We start from the raw sequence: 18,643 nt of genomic DNA on the forward strand, positions 1-18,643 counted from the left end.
AGAGACTGACTCTTTTTCCTGTCCCTGCCGAATGCACCCAGCCAGCGCCTCCTGGAGACCTCCGGCTCCCCAGTGGTGCCCACGACAGCCCTGCCCATCTCAGCCTCGGCTGCGGGGTCACACCCACTGGGCCTCAAGGCGAACCTTCCAGGCCTGAAGGCCCTGAGGGATGCTGGGGTCTGGGTGGACCTGAGGATGACGGGAGGGCCCTCACAGGAGGGTCCACCCGGCCCCCGTGCTTTTGAAGCTGTGCGTTTCCTCGGGGCGCTGCCTCCGAGGCATGCCGCAGTGCTGGCGCGCTGGTCCTCCCTGCGTAGCCCAGCGCCGTCCAATGTCCCGTCAGATTTTCTGTGACCCGTGGCTTATTGAGAATTGCGTTGCCTAATGTTCAAGCAGTTGGGGGATTCTGTACTTTCTTTTTTAATTGATACATAACTTAATTCTACCGCAGTCAGAGAATATATGTCTTGAGACTTTAATTTTAAATTGAGTTTTGTTAGAGTTTGCATTATGACCAGCCTACTGCTAATTTTGTTAAATGTTCTGTATGCGCTTTCAGGGAATGTGTATAGTATATTGGGTTGGGCAAAAATTCACTCGGTTTGCCCCCCCACCCCCAGAAGATGGCTCTGGCAGCTCTTATTTGTCTGTAACTTCATTCAAAACAATATCGTTGGACTGTATTGTGACAGCTGTCATGCCAGCATGCATTAAAAAAAACTTATCAAAATTGGGGGATTTTTGTGTAGGCATTTTAATATTGAAGTAGGAAGAAAATACACAACATTTTTGGCATACGATGCTTTATTATTTTAAGAAACGTAAAAATGCAACTAAGCACAAAAAAAGATTTGTGCAGTGTGTGGAGAAGGTGCTGCGACTGATGAAAGGTGTCAGAAGTGGTGTGTGAGGTTTCGTGCTGGAGCTGTCTCACTGGACGATGCTCCTGGGTCAGGTAGACCTGTTGAAGTTGATAGCGATCAAACTGAGACATTTGTTGAGAACAATCAACATTCTGCCACATGGGAGACAGCCGACACACTCAAAATATCCGAATCAAGTGTTGAAAATCATTGGCACCAACTAGGTTATGTTAATTGCTTTGAAGTTTGGATTCCACACAAGTTAAGCAAAAAAAAAAAAAAAGCCCTTCTTGACTGTATTTCTGCATGCGATTCTCCACTTAAATGCCACAAAAACATCTCCTTTTTAAAACAACTTGTGACAGGCGATGACAAGTGGATACTTTACAATAACATGGAATGGAGGAGGTCGAGGGGCATGGGATGAGGCACCGCCGGCCGCACCGAAGGCTGGTCCTGGTCTGGAGGAGGCTGTGCTGTGTGTGCGGTGGGTTGGGAGGGCGCCCTCTGTCGGCGGGTTGGGAGGGCGCCCTCTGTCGGCGGGTTGGGGGGGCGCCCTCTGTCGGCGGGTTGGGGGGGCGCCCTCTGTCGGCGGGTTGGGAGGGCGCCCTCTGTCGGGAGCTCCTTCGGGAAAACCAGACGGCTAACCCCACCCAGCACCGCTCCGGTTACACCACTGGGAGCAGCTCTCAGTGAAAAGGTCCAGAACCGGTCCACAGAAAACGCAGAATCTTCCACCAGGAGAACACGAGACCGCGTGTTTCTCCAGCGGCCAGGCAGAACTCTCACAGCCTGGCCGGGAAGTTCCAGTTCATGCACCGTGTTCACCAGACAGTGCGCCTTCGGATTTCCGTTTATTTCGGTCTTTACAAAATTCTCTTAATGGAGAAAAATTTCAGTTCCCTGGAAGCCTGCGAAAGGCACCTGGAACGATTCTTTGCTTCGAAAGATAAACACTTTTGGGAAGATGGAATTGTGAGGTTGCACGAAACATGGCAAAAGGCAGAGGAACAAGACGGTGACCGTGTCGTTCAATCGAGTTATCGGTGAAAACGAAAAATGTGTCTTTTGTTGGTGCTGTAAATCCGAACGAACTTTTTGGCCAACCCAACATATTTTTTTTTTCCTTCTCAGGACCTGACAGAACGAGCAAATTCAAAATTTTTATTTTTTCGTTTTCAATCTCTACTGTGTCTTTTATTTAAAGGTGTCTCTTATCAACAGCATACAGTCTTTGAAAGTCTGTTCTGACGATCATGGTGTTTTACTGGGAGCACTTAGTCCACACTGATTGAGTTGGGTCGGCGCGCCCCATTGCCTGAGATGCTGCCTCTCGAGCACCTTCTGGGCTTGCCCGTGCGCGCGCCTGCCTGCGCGCCCCCTCTGCCTGCACGCACGCGTCTGTCTACGCGCGCACGTCTCTTCGTGCACGTGCATCTCTGCGCGCGCGCGTCTGTCTGTGTCCGCGCATCTCTCTGTGCGCGCGTCTGTGTGTGCGCGCGTGAGGTCCAGCTCGGTCCTTCCCAAGGAGCTGACTGTTCTGTGTGTCATCGCTAGACTTCGGAAATTATTTTAGCTTTACGGTACATGTGGTAGCTGGGAAGGGATATTCCCCTTCTTTGTTCTTATTTTTCAAAACTCTCTTCCAAACTCTTGCCAGACTGCTCTGACAATCCTGCTAGGATATGTTGGATATGGTGCATATTGGAATTGCACTGAATTAAAATAGCTACGTTGGAGGAGAACGGAAAATTTTGCAATATCGAATTGAACGTCTGCTTTCATAAGTATTTTCTTCATTTGTGGTAATTTCCTATTTTATAGTGCTTGGTATGTGTCAAAGAATACAGCCTTTTCCTGTTTTTTAAAGGCACAGGATGTGTTGCTTGAAGCTTGCTAGAAATCTCATTCGAATCCATCTTCTCACCAGGAATTCATGACCGTGCTCTTACTGTCCCCACCTCAGCTCGACTGCCCGAAAACTTTCCTCAATTGCAAAAGTGCGAAGATTTTCCCGCGCAAGGAGTCCTGGGTGCTCCGAGAGGCTCCTCCCTCCAGTCCAGCCCTCGGGGGCTGTTCATGGACGCCGTGCTGCAGAAATGCTCTCAGGGCGGGTGGGGGTGGGGCTGAGGGTGCTTGCAGCCGCTGTGGGGGCCGTGCGGGCAGCTGGGCCTGATCCCAGCCCCCGAGTGAACTCTGCACCCCACCCACGTGGGCTTCTGCCCGCGTCCTGCGATTGTTGGCCTCCAGTGGTTGGCTGGTCTGGGTTTCCTTCTCTCCCTGTGGCCCCTGAAAGAGCCGCGTTGGCCTGGGGGACAGTCCTGCTTTGTGTGTGTCCGGTTCTGGCCAGTTCTGAGGACTCAAGGAGCTGGCCCTGGGCGGAGACTGGGATCTAAGGCCCAGATATGCACGGACCCAGGGCTCTACAGGCTCCTCCTACTCTTGCTCCTGGGGTCCCCAGAGCGCATGGCCAGAGGGCCCCACCTGTCCTCACAGATAGGAGGCTGGGACATGGCTAAAAGGGGACCTTTGGGCCAGGTTCTCCTGAGGTGGGGAGGGGGAGGCAGAAAATTCCCCTTCAGGCTCAGCCACGGGGGTGGGGCTCGCTCGCCAGGGCGTCACCTGGTCCCCTGGGTAGCAGCCCAGGTGGTCCCTGTGAATTGCCTTCCCACCAGTGGGGCTGGGGGCTCTGCATGCCCTGGCGTGGTGGGTCACCCCTCACGCCCGTGACTGCCCTGCTGCCCACAGTGACACCAGTCCCTGTGTGCCTGTTTTGGAGAGAGGGTGGCACTGTGCCACCCTCCCCTCCCCCAGCCTCCCTGGAGCCCCCACGTCACTTCCCCTCTCTGTACCCTTGCCCTGATCTTGGCACATGGGGAGCAGACCCCAGTCTGCTGTGCTGGGCAAAGCTCGCTCTCCCCTCACTGGGATCAAGGCCTGTGTGGAGCTGGGGTGGGCAATGGTGGGTGCAGGACCAGGACCGCTGCAAGGGGGGCTCCTGCCCCCCCGTCGGCTGGCTCCTCTGCCCGGATTCCTCTGGGCACCTCGGGCGGGCACTGCCCTACGTGTAGGGCAGGTGGTGGATGCCCAGGGGCTGCGCCCCTGCAGGGGGAGGATGGGGCATCGTGTGGGACCCCCTCACCGAGCCCAGGCCTTGAAGCTCCCTGAGCCTGGGGCATTCCCACAGGGAAGCCCCCTCCTGCCCCCCTCCTTCCCCGCTTCCTGTCTCACCTGAATCTTGCTGAGTCTGGGGCACTCAGTGCCCCAGTCACCTCTGATCTGTGGGCTTCCGGTGTCCAGGTCCGACCCTCTCAGGCCCACCTGGGCCTGTGTGCTCAGGGGGTGCTGCTTCCTCAGTGTGAGTAAAGGTGACCTTCAAGGGCCGTGAAGGTCACCCGCACCCTCGCTGGGGTTGCCTCAGAGCAGGCGCCGCAGCGTCTCCGCTGCGGGCTGCAGGGCAGCAGCTCCCTCCCCGCATCCTTCCCCCCTTCCCGGGAGCCGTCACTTTTCTTGCTGATGATGTTACTTCTAAGGTATTTAAGGATGCTTCCTCCCTTTCGCTGCATTGTCTCTCTCTGTCGCACTCCTTTCCTGTTTGTTTTAGTCCCTGTACTTCCCTCCAGAGGGGGCACTGTGGTCCCGGTCAGTTTCCCCGGCAAAGAGCCCCGCGCTCTGCGGTGACAGTGGTGGCGGCAGGCGGAGGCTGGGGGTCCTGCGGGGCATTCTGGGTGAGGCTCACCCCCTTTTCAGTGGGTGCTTCCCACTCACCCTCAGCCGGTCCTCAGAGCCCCTGGCCCAGGCTGGACGGAGCCTCGGGCTCCCAGACAGCAGCCTCTGGCCCCCCAACCCAGCCTGGTGGAGGAGGTGAGAGGGACAGAGTTCCGGATGCTCACAGGGTGGGCTGAGCGTCTGGGGTCCCCACTAGTCCACAGGGCTGCTGTGACAAAGCTCCGCCGCCGTGTGCCTTAGACCACAGAAGTCCACCGTCTCCCAGTCTGGAGGCTGGAAGTCCAAGGCCAAGGTGCGGGCAGGGCTGGCTCCTCCTGAGGCCGGAGGGAGCGTGGGCCCCGCGGCGGCAGCCTCTCCCGCTGCTGGTGGCGGCTCTCGGTCTTCGGTGTTCCTGGGCGGTCGGGGCGCCACCCCTTCTCTGTCGTCACAGGCCAGTGTCTGTGTCCAGGTGTCCCTTATTGCAAGGACACCTGCCTGCCACACTGCGTTAGGGGCCCCCCTGCCTCCAGTGTGGTAGCATCTCAACTGGTCACATCTGCCAGGACCCCAGTTCCAAACACGGTCACGCTGTGAGGTCTCCCGTCCTGGGGCTAGGGCTTCCACACGTCAGCTCTGAGGGGACACAGTCCAACCCACCACAGGGTCTCGCGCACCCGCCGCTGACTTCCCCAAACTCGCGCCGTCGGTCCCGCCCGGACGCCGGCCTTCCCAGGAGCCCGGAGTCCGTCTGCGTCCCGCAGCGGGGCGGCGGTTCCTGGCTAGGCTCCGGGTCCCCAGGCTCCGCTCCTCCCATCGGCTTTCTCCCTAAAACCTGTGCGGTTTCCTGCCCGCAGCCGCCCTCCGGCCCTGCTCTGTGGGCTGGGCCCCGGCGCGGCGGGTGCGGTGTCGGCGGTGAGGATCTGGACGGGACCGCGTTCAGCCGCCAGCCCGAAGCGCCTGTTCTGCCTTCTCGAACGCCCTGTCTGATTCACGTCTCCCTTTTCCCCAGGGGTCTCCCACGCCCGCCGGGGCTCGCGCCCACCCCCAGGAACGACCCTCAGAGGCTGCCGAGATGGCTGGGGCCTCGGTGAAGGTGGCGGTGCGCGTCCGCCCCTTCAACTCCCGGGAGATGAGCCGCGACTCCAAGTGCATCATCCAGATGTCCGGGAGCACCACCAGTGAGTACAGACCTTGGCGGGCAGACGGGCAGGCGGGCGGGGCTGGCATGCGGGCGGGGTCCTGGCCCCGGGTCCCGGCCCCGGCTCCCTCCCCGTCCACGTGCCAGGCGGGTTTTCCGGGGCCACACCACTTACAGATGACCGCAGACCGTGTGCCGTAAAACAACAGGCATGTAGGCCCTGCTGTGCGGAAGGCCTGAGTCTGAGATCAAGGGGACAGGCCCAGTGTGCCTGCCGTCAGGAGGCCTCTTCTGGGGACACCGACCACTGGGTCCAGAGCCCCGCCCACTCCGGTGTGACCTCACCTCCACAGCCGGCCAAGCTGCAAAGGCCCTGTTTCCAACAAGGTCACAGTGTGAGGTTCTGGGGGGCGTGCACTTTCGGGCTGTGGAGGCTGCTGGAGGGGAAGAGCGGTGCCCTCCCAGAGCCCCCCGTGGCCCTTCCTGTCACACACGTGGGCGGTGAACGGCTGCTGCGTGCAGACACGGGGGCAAAGCTCACAGCCTGAGCCGCACCCGCGCCAAGAGCGGGGCCCCTTCTCCGCCCACACAGGCATCTGCGGGCAGCCCCGGGCAGCCCCAAGGCCTAACTCATCTGAGAAGTCAGGCCTCATTTGCCTTCACTGTTCTAGAATGTTCTAGGCTCCAAATAGAGCGACACTGGGCACAGAAGAGCCGGGCGGGAGGGTGGCTATGGCTGAGGCCTTTTTATCGGAGGAGCGGTTGGGAGGCCAGTGTGGTGCCCTGGGCAGCGCTTAGCCAAGCACGCGGGGCCTGCTGCCCCTTGGCGCTCCCCGACGACTCCACTGGGGGCGGACTCGAGCTGCCCTCGCCCCCGGAGGCCTACCTGTGAGAGTCGAGAGGGGCCGTGTGTGCTGGAGAGGTCGTGGCGGTGACCCCGCCTGCCGTCCCTGTGGCCCATGCCTCTGGGATGAGGACGGCTCCCACCACAGAGGCGGGGACACCGAGGCTCCGTGAGGTCCGGCCGTCACCTGTGCTGCACAGGCAGGGCAGGGGGAGGTGGCCGTGGGGCCCCTTGGCGTCACCAGCCAGCAGTTGCTGGGCATGACCTCAGGCCGGGCTCCGCTCTGGTGCTGACTGTCCTCGGGGCTGACGTCCCGCCAGGGTGCTGTACCAGGGGCGGGGGGCGGGGAACGGGCTGAGGCACGTGGGGCAAGCGAGCCAAGCTGGGTCCACAGGAGAGATCTGCAGGGCAGGCAGGAGGGGGTGTCTCCAGAGGAGGCGGGCAGGTGACCAGGCTCTAGCTAGTTCTGCCCCAGAGCCCTGCTCAGGCTCCGGTCTCTGTCCAGCTGGGCCTCCCCCGAGTCCAAGGGTTTGGGGCCGTGGCCGCTGCCTCTGTGTCTCTCTCACACACACGTGCGCACACGTGGTGGGAATACTCTCCCGAGGGCCAGAGCAGCTGGGCTCTGGGGTCCCCGGGGCAGGTGGTCCTCGAGGCTGTCTGCACCTGACCTGTGCAGAGTCCCGTGCGCACACCCGTGTCCCGTCCCTGTGAGGGCTGCCGCCTCGGGGAGCTCACGGTCCCCGTGTGGCGTACGGGAGAGAGCCCAGCACCACGGCCCTGCCGGAACAAGGCCAGCGCCCGGGTCTGGTCCGGTGTCCCATGGATGAGAAGAGCAGGCTGTAGTGGTGCGGAAAGGAGACGGGGGCCCGGCCCGCTCAGAGAGCCTGTGTCAGGGGGGCTGGCCCCGTGGTGGGGAGCAGGGTGGGGCCAGGCCTGCCCTGGGGCCCGCCTGCAGGCAGGGAGGTGAGAGGTGAGGTCGCGGAGGTGGGCGTTGTGGGGCGAGCCAGGACACCCGGCCCCTCGCTGCCAGGGCTGGTGGAGGCCCAGCCCAGCCGCCTGTGTCAGGGGCCCGCAGTTGTTGTTTCCTTGGCGCCGGCGGGATCTGCACTGGGGCTGCGGTGGGCGCGTCCCCAGGTCCCAGCAGGACCTGGCAGCTCTCTCCCTCTGGCCTCGCTCCCGGAGTCTGTGTGGCCGTGGCCCCTCTCAGCTCCAAGGACAGGGATGCGATGGTCAGCCACCTGTTCCTTCCTGTGGCCTCCCCAGGGCTCTGGGTCGTATCCCAGGGGGCCTCAAGCCGGCAGTCTGCAGTCCAGAGCCAGGCGGGCCCCGGGGATGGGGCTTCGGTGGGCGCCTGCTCTGGGAACAGGGTGCTCAGCTAGTGCTGGTGGCCCTGGGGCCTGCCCACCTGCGAGGCTGGGGTCCGGCGGCTGCAGGAGTGTCGGGAGGTGCTGGCCTCCCAGGGCTGCCACAGGAAGCACCGCACGGGTGGCGTGGATGCCCGGTCTGGAGGCTGGGTGGGCGTGCTCAGGTGGGTGGGCTCCCCCCGGGGCCTGCAGGAGGACCCACTCCTTGGCTCTGCGGCCCCTGGAGGCTGTGGCCGTCCCGGGTGTCCCCCGGCTTGTTGACGCCTCCCCCCTGTGTGCACGTCTGTGCCAACGGTCCCCCTTCATGAGGACTCAGTTGTGTTGGACTAGGGCCCGTCTGACTCCAGGGTGGCCTCGTCTGACCGGTCCCATCTGCCAGGGCCCCGCGTCCAGATAAGGGCACCTTCCGAGGTCCTAGGTTGGGGCTTCCGCACAGGGATCTCGAGGGTCTGGCTCTCTTGGTGCTGGTGACGGCTCACCTGGTGGGAGCAGGCGTGTGGGGTCCTGAAGGCGGCGCTGCACCCAGGAAAGCAAAGCCCCCGGCCCGCCACCCCTGAGGAAACTCAGCTGAGGGTTGGGCACGTGGCCTGCACCCCCAAACACGGGGGCAAGTGAGGGAGGGCTGCTTCCTCAGACGGGTGATGCGGTGGGGGTGGCCTCCCGGGTGTCCCTGGAGCCATTGCTGACCAGGTTTCGTCTGAGTTCCCGGCAGATGTGAAAGCCCAAACGGAATCTGCCTGCAGTGCGAGGGGGTGGGGGCTGGGGAGCCTAAAGGGTCTCTGCCAAGAGGGACATGGCAGGGTCAGACAGTGGACAGCGGGCAGGGCGGCCAGACAAGGCCTGGGGCCGAGGTCCCTCCTGCTGCTGGGTGCCGGGTGCGGGAAAGGGCCTTAGACTGGGCAGCACCAGAGCTCTCCTGGGACACCCGGAAGACGCAGGTGGTGGGTGACGACATCGTCTTGGGTTTGTGGTGTCCCTCCTCGTTTGCCAAGCCGATGTTGGTGGCCCGTGAGCACTGCCTCTGGCCAGCCGGGCCAGGGCACAGCTCGCTGAGGAGGGGGGGCAGGGCCTGTGCAGGGACAGCGCTTGGAGCCCGAGGGTGCACACCACAAAGGCACCTGCTGGGGCGCTCCCGGGGGGTGGGGAGTAAGTTGTGTCCCTGTGAGGGGACGGCCAGCATGTCCAGGCACACGGTGCGGACGCAGCACCACGCCAACCACTGCACCTGTCCCCTCCCCACAGCCATCGTCAACCCCAAACAGCCCAAGGAGACGCCCAAAAGCTTCAGCTTCGACTACTCCTACTGGTCGCACACCTCGGTAAGCCAGGCGGGGCGCAGGGCGGTGGGACGAGGCTGTGTGGACACCGCTCAGCCCACCCCACCCCCGGGGAACCCTTGCCCGGTCTCTCGGCCCCTCTAAGTGAGGCGATGCCCACCCTTCCCTGCTGCAGGGCCCGGTGGGCGGGGGGGAGGGGGAACATGTGAGGCTCACAAGGAGGGGCCTGCTTCCCTAAGTCTCGCTGTGCATGGAAGGCTGCCCTGGCCCGTGGTGACACGCAGCGTCCCGGCTGAGACGGGGACCAAGGTGTCGTCAGCTCCCTGTGGGCATGCCCCCAGAGTCCAAGGGGTGCATCCATCTGCCCACCAGTGTCCTGGTGCCCTGCACTTACCCCACTTACACTCCACAGCTGAGCCTGGCCTACCTGGCGTGGCGCCTGGCACACCTCAACCTGCACTTCCCCAGGGATCCTGGGAAACCTGCCCCCTCCCACCTCCCTCTGCAGTCCACACCCAACCCTACCCATCCCCCACCATTTGAATCCTTCTAGAAGGCGTCGGGTCCCGTGGCCCCAGTGCCAGCACCCACTGTAGGCCACCTCTCCACCTGTCTGGCCCCCAGGACAGCACCAAAGCCCCCATCCCACCTGCACGTCTAGCCCCACCTCGTCCCCTTGTCAGGACAGCGTCCAGACGTACTGGCCAGCCCCATGGGTGGGCCCCTGGCCTCAGGGCCGACCCACGGCTGCCATGCTGAGCCTCGCCGTCTGCACCACATCGCACATTAGGGCCCTGGGCCTTTGCACACGCTGGTCCCTGTCGCTCCAGCTGCTGCAGCCTGGCTGGCTCCTCCTGCCCCTCCCTCAGGAAGCCGTCCCCGTGTGGGATCGTGTCGCTTCTCCTGGCGTGGGTGGCACCCAGGCATCCCTCCGCACGGGCTGGCCGTGGTGGCTCAGAGGCCCCGGGACGGGACGTGGGTCCTCGGGACACGGGGTGGGCTGAGCACTCGGCGCGCCCGCCTCCTGCAGCTGCAGCCCCTCTTGCCCCACAGCCTGAGGACATCAACTACGCGTCTCAGAAGCAGGTGTACCGGGACATCGGCGAGGAGATGCTGCAGCACGCCTTCGAGGGCTACAACGTCTGCATCTTCGCCTACGGCCAGACAGGGGCCGGCAAGTCCTACACCATGATGGGCAAGCAGGAGAAGGACCAGCAGGGCATCATCCCGCAGGCACGCCGGCCAGGGAGGGGCCGGGCAGCGGGTGGGAGGGCCCAGGGTGGGCAGGACGCCCAGGGCAGTGGGGGCGGCCTGGGGCAGCTGGGGGACTGCCGGTGGAGGGACCCTCATCTGGGGGCTGCGAGGACCGGTGGTCTGGGCAGGAAGAGATGCCCAGGTTATCGGGAGGCTGAGACGTGGACACCTCAGACACTGCTGGGCCCCTGGCACCTGCCCCAGCCCGCCCCACGGTGGGTCTCGGGACCAGCCACGCTGGTCCATGCTGCGCCAGTGGAGAGGGCCGGCTGGTCTGCAGGGTGGCGGCACCCGCACCCTGGGCAGACAAGGACGGGGGTGGAGCGGTCCGGTGTGGGCAAGTGATGCGTGAGAGTGTCAGATGTCAGCGCGGGGACCGCTGAGTGGAGCAACAGAAGGCAGCTGCTGGGCTGCAGGTGCCTCTGTGCCTTTAAGGTGAACCGTGAGGCTGTGGGAGGGACCAGGAGAGTAGTGTCTAGCCAGGGCATAGGCGACCCCTAGCGCCTGAGGGGCGGGGCCTTTGTCATCTGACCTTGTGTCTCTGGTCCCTGCAGCTTTGTGAGGACCTGTTCTCCCGCATCAATGACACAACCAACGACAACATGTCCTACTCCGTGGAGGTAGGGCTCCCGCCAGCGTCCGGTGCTCGGGGCGTGGCTGGGGGTGGCAGGCGTGGACGGCAATGCTCCTCTGATGTGAAGCGCGTCCCTGCCACCAGTCTGTGCCCTTAGCTTGTCCCTCACTCGTACGTGTGGCAACCACGCCACCACGCCCACTCAGGGCACGGGGGCATGCAGGGCGCAGAGGGTGAGCGGGGGTCCTCCCCTTGGCCAGCGGGTAGGGAGCTGCTGCTTTGTGCTGGGACAGGGACAGGCGCCTCCCAGCTGCACAGCCTGGGCCGCACTGTGGCCAAGGCCGCAGGGTGACCGCACTGGAGTGGGCCCCAGGATGGCCATGGGTGGGGGAGGGCCAGGCGGGGGCATGGGCTGACACCCCCAACTCCCACACTCACAGGGGCTTGGAGTCCTTTGCACACCTCCCCCTACCCAGCAGGCGGCATCCACACTCCCCACCTCGAGCCCTTGATGGTGGTCCCTACACCCCTGCTCAGGGGTTCTGGAGGGTGACCCCACATGTCCCAGGACACCCCTCCTCAGGAGCCCCTGACGACCACCCCTGCGCCCATCTCGGGGTTTCTGAGGATGGCCCCCATGCCTCCTCTCCTGGGGGTCCCCGATGGCGTGTCTCTGCCCTGCAGGTCAGCTACATGGAGATATACTGTGAGCGCGTCCGCGACCTCCTGAACCCCAAGAACAAGGGCAACCTGCGTGTGAGGGAGCACCCGCTGCTGGGGCCCTACGTGGAGGACCTCTCCAAGCTGGCGGTCACCTCCTACAATGACATCCAGGACCTCATGGACTCAGGGAACAAGGCCAGGTGTGTGCGGGGTGGCTTGCCCTCCGACCCCCACCAGGCCTGCGGCTGCGAGTCTGTGCAAGGAGGCCTGGTCCCCGGGGCACCTGTTGTCCCCCCGTGTGCCCCGTCAGGTGGCCCCATGGAGGCGTGGGCCTCTCGGGCCTGAGGCCATTCGGGACCCCTGCTGCCCTAAGAGGGAGCTGCCGCCACCCCCCCCCAATATAGGGGGACACTGTCACCTACACAGGGGCCGCCCCTCCAGGTTGTTGTCCCACGGGCAGCTGCCCTGCTGGGCCCAGTGATGAGGAGACTGAGGTCCGGCCCCGCCTGCTCTGAGGGTAAATGGCCCCATGGACGGGGCAGGAGCCTGGGGACAGGGTCAGCCACAGGCAGTGCTGGCCATGGCAGTAGGTCTCACTGGGCTTCACTGTCCTGGGCCTCCCTGCCCTGGAGGGTCTGCCCTGGTCGCCATGTCAACAGTGCCCCTTCCTGTCCCCCTACTCTGTACCCCCAGTCGCAGCACCCTGAGTGCAGGCTGGAGTTGGGAGCCGAGGGCCCCGCGACGGGTGTGGTGGACGGGCGGGTGTGGGCCCTGACCCGCCGACAGGAGGCACGACGCCCACCAGCAGGGCAACCCCGAGGGGCTCTGACACCCCGAGACCTGGCCCGACGGGGCAGCTCCACCAGTGCCCCTCGCATCTGACCACGGTGGCCTCTGTTCCCGCAGGACCGTGGCGGCCACGAACATGAACGAGACCAGCAGCCGCTCCCACGCCGTCTTCAACATCATCTTCACCCAGAAGCGCCACGATGCGGAGACTGACATCACCACAGAGAAAGTGAGCGTGGCCTCGGCAGGCAGGGGGGAGGGGACCTCGGGCAGGGGGAGGGTCAGGCCGGTCAGGCAGGATGCAGAGGCGAAGCCGCACACCGGCCTTGAGGCAGGGGCAGCTTCCTTGCCCTGGGCGCCTGGCACTGACCGCCCCCAGCCCAGCGTGAGCCTCGGCGAGGGGCCAGGCAGGCCCCAGAGGCCACCACACCCAGGCCTTCGACACCGCCTGGGTGTGGGAGGGGCTGGGCGTGGAGGGCCCACGGACCCTCCTGCGAGGTGGTTTTGGTGGAGACTGAACGGCTGAGAAGGGATGTGCCGAGGGCTCCATCCCAGCACGACCCACAGGCCCGGCACGCCCAGCGGGCCCTTGCGGGGCAGCAGTGAAGGCCGGGCGGTCTCAGCCGGAGTGAGTGCCCGTCTCGGGGGTGGCCGTGGGCACTGGCCTCTGCGAGCACAAAGTGGGGGCTGTGCTGAGCGGTCCTGCCCCGGTTCCCAGCCCAGGCGCCTCTCCCACGCACCGTAGTGTCTGCCGTGGCCCCGGGCCGCGGTGTCCTCTGCTGGGCTCTTATCCGATACGCAGTCTGTGGGCCCCGGGAAGTGGCGGCAGGGCTGGCGCCAAGCCTGTCGGCGTCCCTCGGAAGCTCTGACCTATGGCGTCGGGTCTTCTCTGGCTGTGCCCTGTCCCTGCCCCACGTCCGGGCCTTTTCCCAGGACACCCCAGCCACCTCCTGGAGGGCTGGTCCTCTCAGGCAGCACTACAGCACCCTCAGAAGGGCTGGGGACGAAAGTGCCACTTAGTCCTGGTGGTGCTGGGGTCACCTCGGCCTGGCACCATCCTCCTGGAGGCCTTTGATGGCCCAGTGGGGCCAGGGTCTGTCCCTGCAGGCTCAGGGCATCCAGAGGGCCCCACTGATGTCCACGCCTGTTGACACACGGGCAAGATGCCCGCAGGGGCCCTGGCTCAGGAAGGCCGTGGCCGCCCACCCCAGGCCACGGTCATGTTCACTGGGGCCGCTGCCCGGCGCACGAGGCAGCTGAGCCGTGGCCGGGGCACCGGAACTGGGCTCCAACCCAGTGATGTGCCCGTCTGTGAAAACGGGTGATGGTGAGAGGCGGCTCCTCATGGGCGCTGTGGGGAGCCCGTGCACGAGCACGTGAAGAGCGTCCAGCGTGCAGAGAACAGTGTGGCCGCAGCGCCGAGTGCCCGGGGGTGGGGGCCTGCAGCCCCCTAGGGGAGGGGGCGTCGCACCTCGGGCAGCATGTCGGGAGAGCTGTGAGCAGGGGAGCGGAGGGAAGGCAGGGTCAGAGACGTCTGCCCCCAGGGAGGGGCCCGGCCGGGCTCCGCAGGTGGGCCCTGTCGGCGGTGCCCGGAGGAGGCTGGGGGGGCCTCGTAGCGGCTGTGTGGCGTCCCCTGCAGTTGACCCGTTTGCCATTTCAGGTGAGCAAAATCAGCCTGGTGGACCTGGCCGGGAGCGAGCGGGCCGACTCCACGGGGGCGAAGGGCACGCGACTCAAGGTAGGGGCCCGAGCGCCAGGCCGAGGGGAGCGGTGGGCCCCCCGCACCTGGGCGCACAGGCGGAGCCACGCCTTTGGCCCGGGCTTGTTCCGCTGGGGGGGCCCGGCCGGAGGGCTCCTCCTGGGGCTGGAGCGCGGTGTGGGGGCCGCCCCCAAGGGTGAGCGGGGGAGGGCACGGCCAGAGGCCAGCAGGCAGCAGGCGACCCCGGCAGGAAGGCTGGGCCTCCGCGGGCCCGGAGCGCCTCTCCGCCGGTGCCTGAGCTTCCGCGCTGGGAGGGGGGCGGGAGCCGGCCGGCGGCCGTCCTGGGGGGCGCTGTCTGGCCGAGCAGTCTCGGGGCGGGAGGAGAGTCTTCATCCTCCCGGGCCCCCTCCTGGTCCCGCCGCGGAGACTGCGGCCGCAGGGCCCGAGGGAGGTGTTGCGAGGGTTCCGGGGAGCATGGGGGGCAAACCGAGCTGCCGGCCCCGCGGGGTGGGCCTCCTCCGCCGGGTCTCCCGCGGGCGGCTCCTGCCCCCCTAAAGCCCCCGGCGTCAGGCCCCGGGGGTCCCTAACGCCCCGCCGTGTCCCCCGCCCGCAGGAGGGAGCCAACATCAACAAGTCCCTGACCACGCTGGGGAAGGTCATCTCCGCTCTGGCCGAAATGGTGAGCGGGCCTCGGGCTCCTGGAGCTGGGCGGGCGGGCTGGGCCGCGGAGCCGCCGCGGTGCTGCGGGCCTCGGGGAGCCCGCGCTGCTGCCCCGGGCCCTCGGGAGGGTCGGCGGGAGCCGGCCGGCGCCGGTCCTGGGAGGGCAACCCCGGCCGCCCTCCCGGAGGAAGCGGCGCCCGCTCGGAGGCGGGGGCGGGGCCTGCTGGGCCCGGGGCACAGGCGGGGTCGTGCGCTCGCGGGGACACCCCCCTCCGGCCAGGGGGGCCTGTCCCAGGAGAGCCCGCCGCCGCGGGCGCCGGTGCCGGGGGGCGCCGACGGACGGACGCCGGGGGGCCCGGGCCGGTCCCTCGGCCGCGGGTCCTCAGACCCCTTCCGCCTTTTCTCTTGCAGGACTCCGGGCCCAACAAGGTGAGCGGCCGCTTCCGCGCCGGCCGGACCCTCCGCGCAGCCCCTCAGTCCTGCCCCGCCGTCCGGCCCCTCCGCCGGCGAGCACGCGGCCCGGCCCGGAGCGGCCCTGGGGGCGCGCGGTGCGGGAGGGGCCGGTGGACACGAAACACGGGAGCCGGGGTGACTCCTGTGGAGGGGGCGCGGGCTGCGACGGAGACCGGGAGCGGGGCGGCCTCTGGTCCGCGCGGCCGCGGGGGCCGGGGGCGGGGCGGGGCGCCGGGGTGTGAGGGGCGCGGCCGGCGGGGGCGGGGCGGGGCGCCGGGGTGTGAGGGGCGCGGCCGGCGGGGGCGGGGCGGGGCGCCGTGGGGGGCGGGGCGGGGCGCCGGGGTGTGAGGGGCGCGGCCGGCGGGGGCGGGGCGGGGCGCCGTGGGGGGCGGGGCGGGGTGCCGTGGGGGCCTGCGAGAGGGAGCGTGTGAGACGGTGGGGGGCGGGGGTGGGGTTCCTCGAGGGAACCGGGAGGGACCGTGTGTGGGCAACTGAGGGAGACCGTGTGAGGGCCACGGTGTGAGGGGCTGACTGCGTGGGGACGTGTGCGGGGGAGGGAGGCGGGGAGACCGGGTGGAGCCAGGACGGAAACTGAGGAACCGCGTGGGGACCGTGGGAGGGGCCCGGAGGACGGTGCGGGGCTGCGGGAGGAAGCGTGTGGCGTGGCGGGGACAGTGTGAGGACCGGGGTGAGTGGGCTCGGGAGAACCGTGTGAGGAACGGAGAGGGTCTGAGGAGAAACCCACGCGCGGGCACGTGAGGACCGGTGCGGAGTCCGTGAGGGGCGGGAGGGGCCGCAGGTGCAGAGCTGTGTGCGGGCAGCCGGGTCGCCGCGGGGACTGAACGCGGGGGGGTGCGGGGGGAAGGTGCGGGGGGGCCGAGTGGGCAGCGGCGTGAGCGCTCGTGTGAGGGACCGAGCGAGCTGCGTGCGCCAAGCGCGTGGGGCTGCGCGGGGGCCGGGTGAGGGGCGGGGCCGGGCCTGAGAGAAGCCGGGAGGCACGCGCTGTGTGAGGCGCCGTGTGTGGGTTTGTGCGTGGAACCGCGTGGCGGCTTGTGAGGAGCTGCAGTCGCGCGGAGACGGGTGTGCGGAACTGTGGGGGGCGGAGGAGGGGGACTCGGGGACCGCGGGGGGCGGCGCGAGGCCGCCCGGGGTGGCTCGTGAGGAACTCTGTGGGACTGGGGGGGCTGTGTGTGGGGACCGGGGGTCTGCGGGAGGGCGGGGCCTGCGGGGACGTGGGTGGGGGGTGGGGGCTGCAGGGGGCCGAGCCGGGGACGGGGTGGGGGCAGTGGGGGGACCGCGGGGGGAGCCGCGACCGCGGGTGAGGGGACGTGAGGGCGCGGGCGCCGCGGTGTGAAGAGCCGCACGAAGAACTGTGAGAGGAGGCACCGTGGTGCGGACTGCGCGGGGACCGAGTGACGGCCGCGTGGGAGGCCGTGCGGGGCTGTGGCGGGACCGTCCGGAGCACTGACGGGACCTGGAGGGTCGTGCGGGACCCGCGTGGGGAGCGGAGGGCGTCAGAGCAGCTGAGAGGGACCGTGGGGCGCGGTGCGACCCGTGGGCTGTGACGGAACCGGGGTCAGGAGCCGCGTGAGGAGGCTCCGAGTGAGGAGCGGGCGGAGGGCGGCGTGTGCGGCGGGGAACGCGGGGACGCGGGCACGGGGGCGAGGCGGCCGGCGACGGCGGGACCGGAGCTGAGGCGCTGAGCCCGCCGCCCGGGACTGGCCGACCGCGGTGTAGTGGGGAGCGGCGGCGGGCGCTCGGCAGGACTCGTCCCCTGGCGCCGTCTCGGCGGGGCCCCCAGAGGGCCCGCGCGGCCGTCGGTCGGTCAGTCAGTGCGGACTGACTTGCGGGCTGAGGTGAGGGGGGCGGGGCCGAGGGCCGGTGGGCGGGGCCTCGGGGTCGGGGGTCGGCTCCGGGGCTCCGCGCTGAGGGAGCTGAGGGAGCTGAGGGATGGGATGGTCGGGCGCGTACGGTGGAGACAGGGCAAACGTGGCAGACAGGCAGCCTCAGCAATGAAATTCTCTTTAAGTGTGGAAACAGAGTTCGTCACCCACCCGTTTCTGAAGGAGAGAAAGCTTCCCCCGGGCCGGTGGCGCGGACCCTCACACCCACGCACAGGGGCCGGCCGGCGTTTCTCAACCCCACGCGGGCTGGTGGGCGGCCGGGCGGCGCGTCCCAGGGGCGCTCACCAGTCCCGCCCCCGAGGGCCAGTGAAGCCCCCGAGGACCACCCCAACCCGCGGTGGCGCGCGTGTGGGCCCGAGAGGAGCGGCAGCGGCCGGCGGTGGCGCCTGTCGGCGCGTCCCCGGGAGGGGTCCCGGGCAGGGCCGCGTCCCCCCCGAGTCCCCACGCGCGTGAGGGAGCGGGCGCCGGGGAGGGGCTGAGTGTTCGTGACGCGTGGCGTCGTGGCGTGGAGCAGCCGCGGCGGGTCCAGTGCGGGGGCCGCGGCCCGTACTTTGAGTGGATTCGCCCGACGGGAGGCGTGCGGGGCCGCCGAGCGGAGCGGACCCGACCAGGGGGCGCTCGGGCCTCGCGGAGGGCGGGGGGGAGGGGGGGGGAACGGGCGCGCTGGCCCCGGCGGCCGGGGAGCAGGAATCTGACGGGGAGACGGCGGGCGCAGCGTCCCGCGTGCCCGGGAGAGGCGAGACAGCGGGGGCTGGGGGGGGCCGGGGACGCCCCGCTCAGCGGCCGGCCTTTCCTGTGGAGCCGCTGCCGGTGTCTGAGGAGGGAGAACGGGCGGGCTCCGGCGAGTCCCCCTGATGCACCGGCCGGTGACGCCGGCAGCGCCCACGGGCTCGAGTCTGACTCTGCGACCCCCACACACAACCCTGCCCCCCACCCCCTGGGCGTCCTTGGCCTCGGGGACCCCCCGCCCGCCGGCCCGGGGCCTGCCCTCCCCTGCTCCTACGTGCGGGGCTGACCCTGAGTGCTCGCCCCCGCAGAACAAGAAGAAGAAGAAGACGGACTTCATCCCCTACAGAGACTCCGTGCTGACCTGGCTGCTGCGGGAAAACCTGGGTGAGGGCCCGTGGGCTCGCCCTGCCCCCCGGCTCTGGCTCCCCGGCTCCCCCCTGGACGCGGCGCCCAGACACCCTCCCTGGGCCAGGGCCGAGGCAAACCTGGGGGGTCTTTCCAGGGGGCCTGGGACAGTGGCCCCAAAAAGGCTAATGACAGCAGGTGTCGGGGCCCGGGACCGCCCACGGGGCCAAGGGGCACCCCCCCCCCGCCCCTGTCGGTGCTCCTGGCTCAGGTCTGTGGCGCCCAGTCCAAGCACTTCCCCCTGGGCCTCGGTTTCCCCGTCTGTAACAGGGACCCGGAACTCTCTGGGGAGCCCTGCCTGCTTGCCGAGTTTCGGGAG

At 67.4% G+C, this 18,643-nt stretch overlaps 1 protein-coding gene and 1 long non-coding RNA gene across 2 annotated transcripts in view; one reads left to right on the top strand and one right to left on the bottom strand.

Annotated features, from left to right (window-relative positions):
• Positions 1 to 18,643, top strand: part of KIF1A (kinesin family member 1A) — a 65,393-nt gene that overhangs the window by 9,294 nt on the left and 37,456 nt on the right. The window contains 10 exon segments of the mRNA XM_036022629.1: positions 5,581 to 5,749; positions 9,160 to 9,236; positions 10,248 to 10,427; positions 11,003 to 11,068; positions 11,707 to 11,885; positions 12,592 to 12,703; positions 14,135 to 14,212; positions 14,787 to 14,852; positions 15,245 to 15,262; positions 18,228 to 18,303. Of these exon segments, the coding sequence (XP_035878522.1) occupies positions 5,644 to 5,749; positions 9,160 to 9,236; positions 10,248 to 10,427; positions 11,003 to 11,068; positions 11,707 to 11,885; positions 12,592 to 12,703; positions 14,135 to 14,212; positions 14,787 to 14,852; positions 15,245 to 15,262; positions 18,228 to 18,303 (958 nt within the window). The 5' untranslated portion in view covers positions 5,581 to 5,643.
• Positions 809 to 2,525, bottom strand: LOC118499958. Its single transcript, XR_004902475.1, has 3 exons — positions 2,515 to 2,525; positions 1,013 to 1,015; positions 809 to 925 (listed from the first exon to the last, which is right to left on the bottom strand). It is a non-coding gene; the product is annotated as an uncharacterized LOC118499958 (long non-coding RNA).

Source organism: Phyllostomus discolor, chromosome 4, assembly GCF_004126475.2.
Source record: "Phyllostomus discolor isolate MPI-MPIP mPhyDis1 chromosome 4, mPhyDis1.pri.v3, whole genome shotgun sequence".
NCBI classification, from domain to species: Eukaryota; Metazoa; Chordata; class Mammalia; order Chiroptera; family Phyllostomidae; genus Phyllostomus; species Phyllostomus discolor.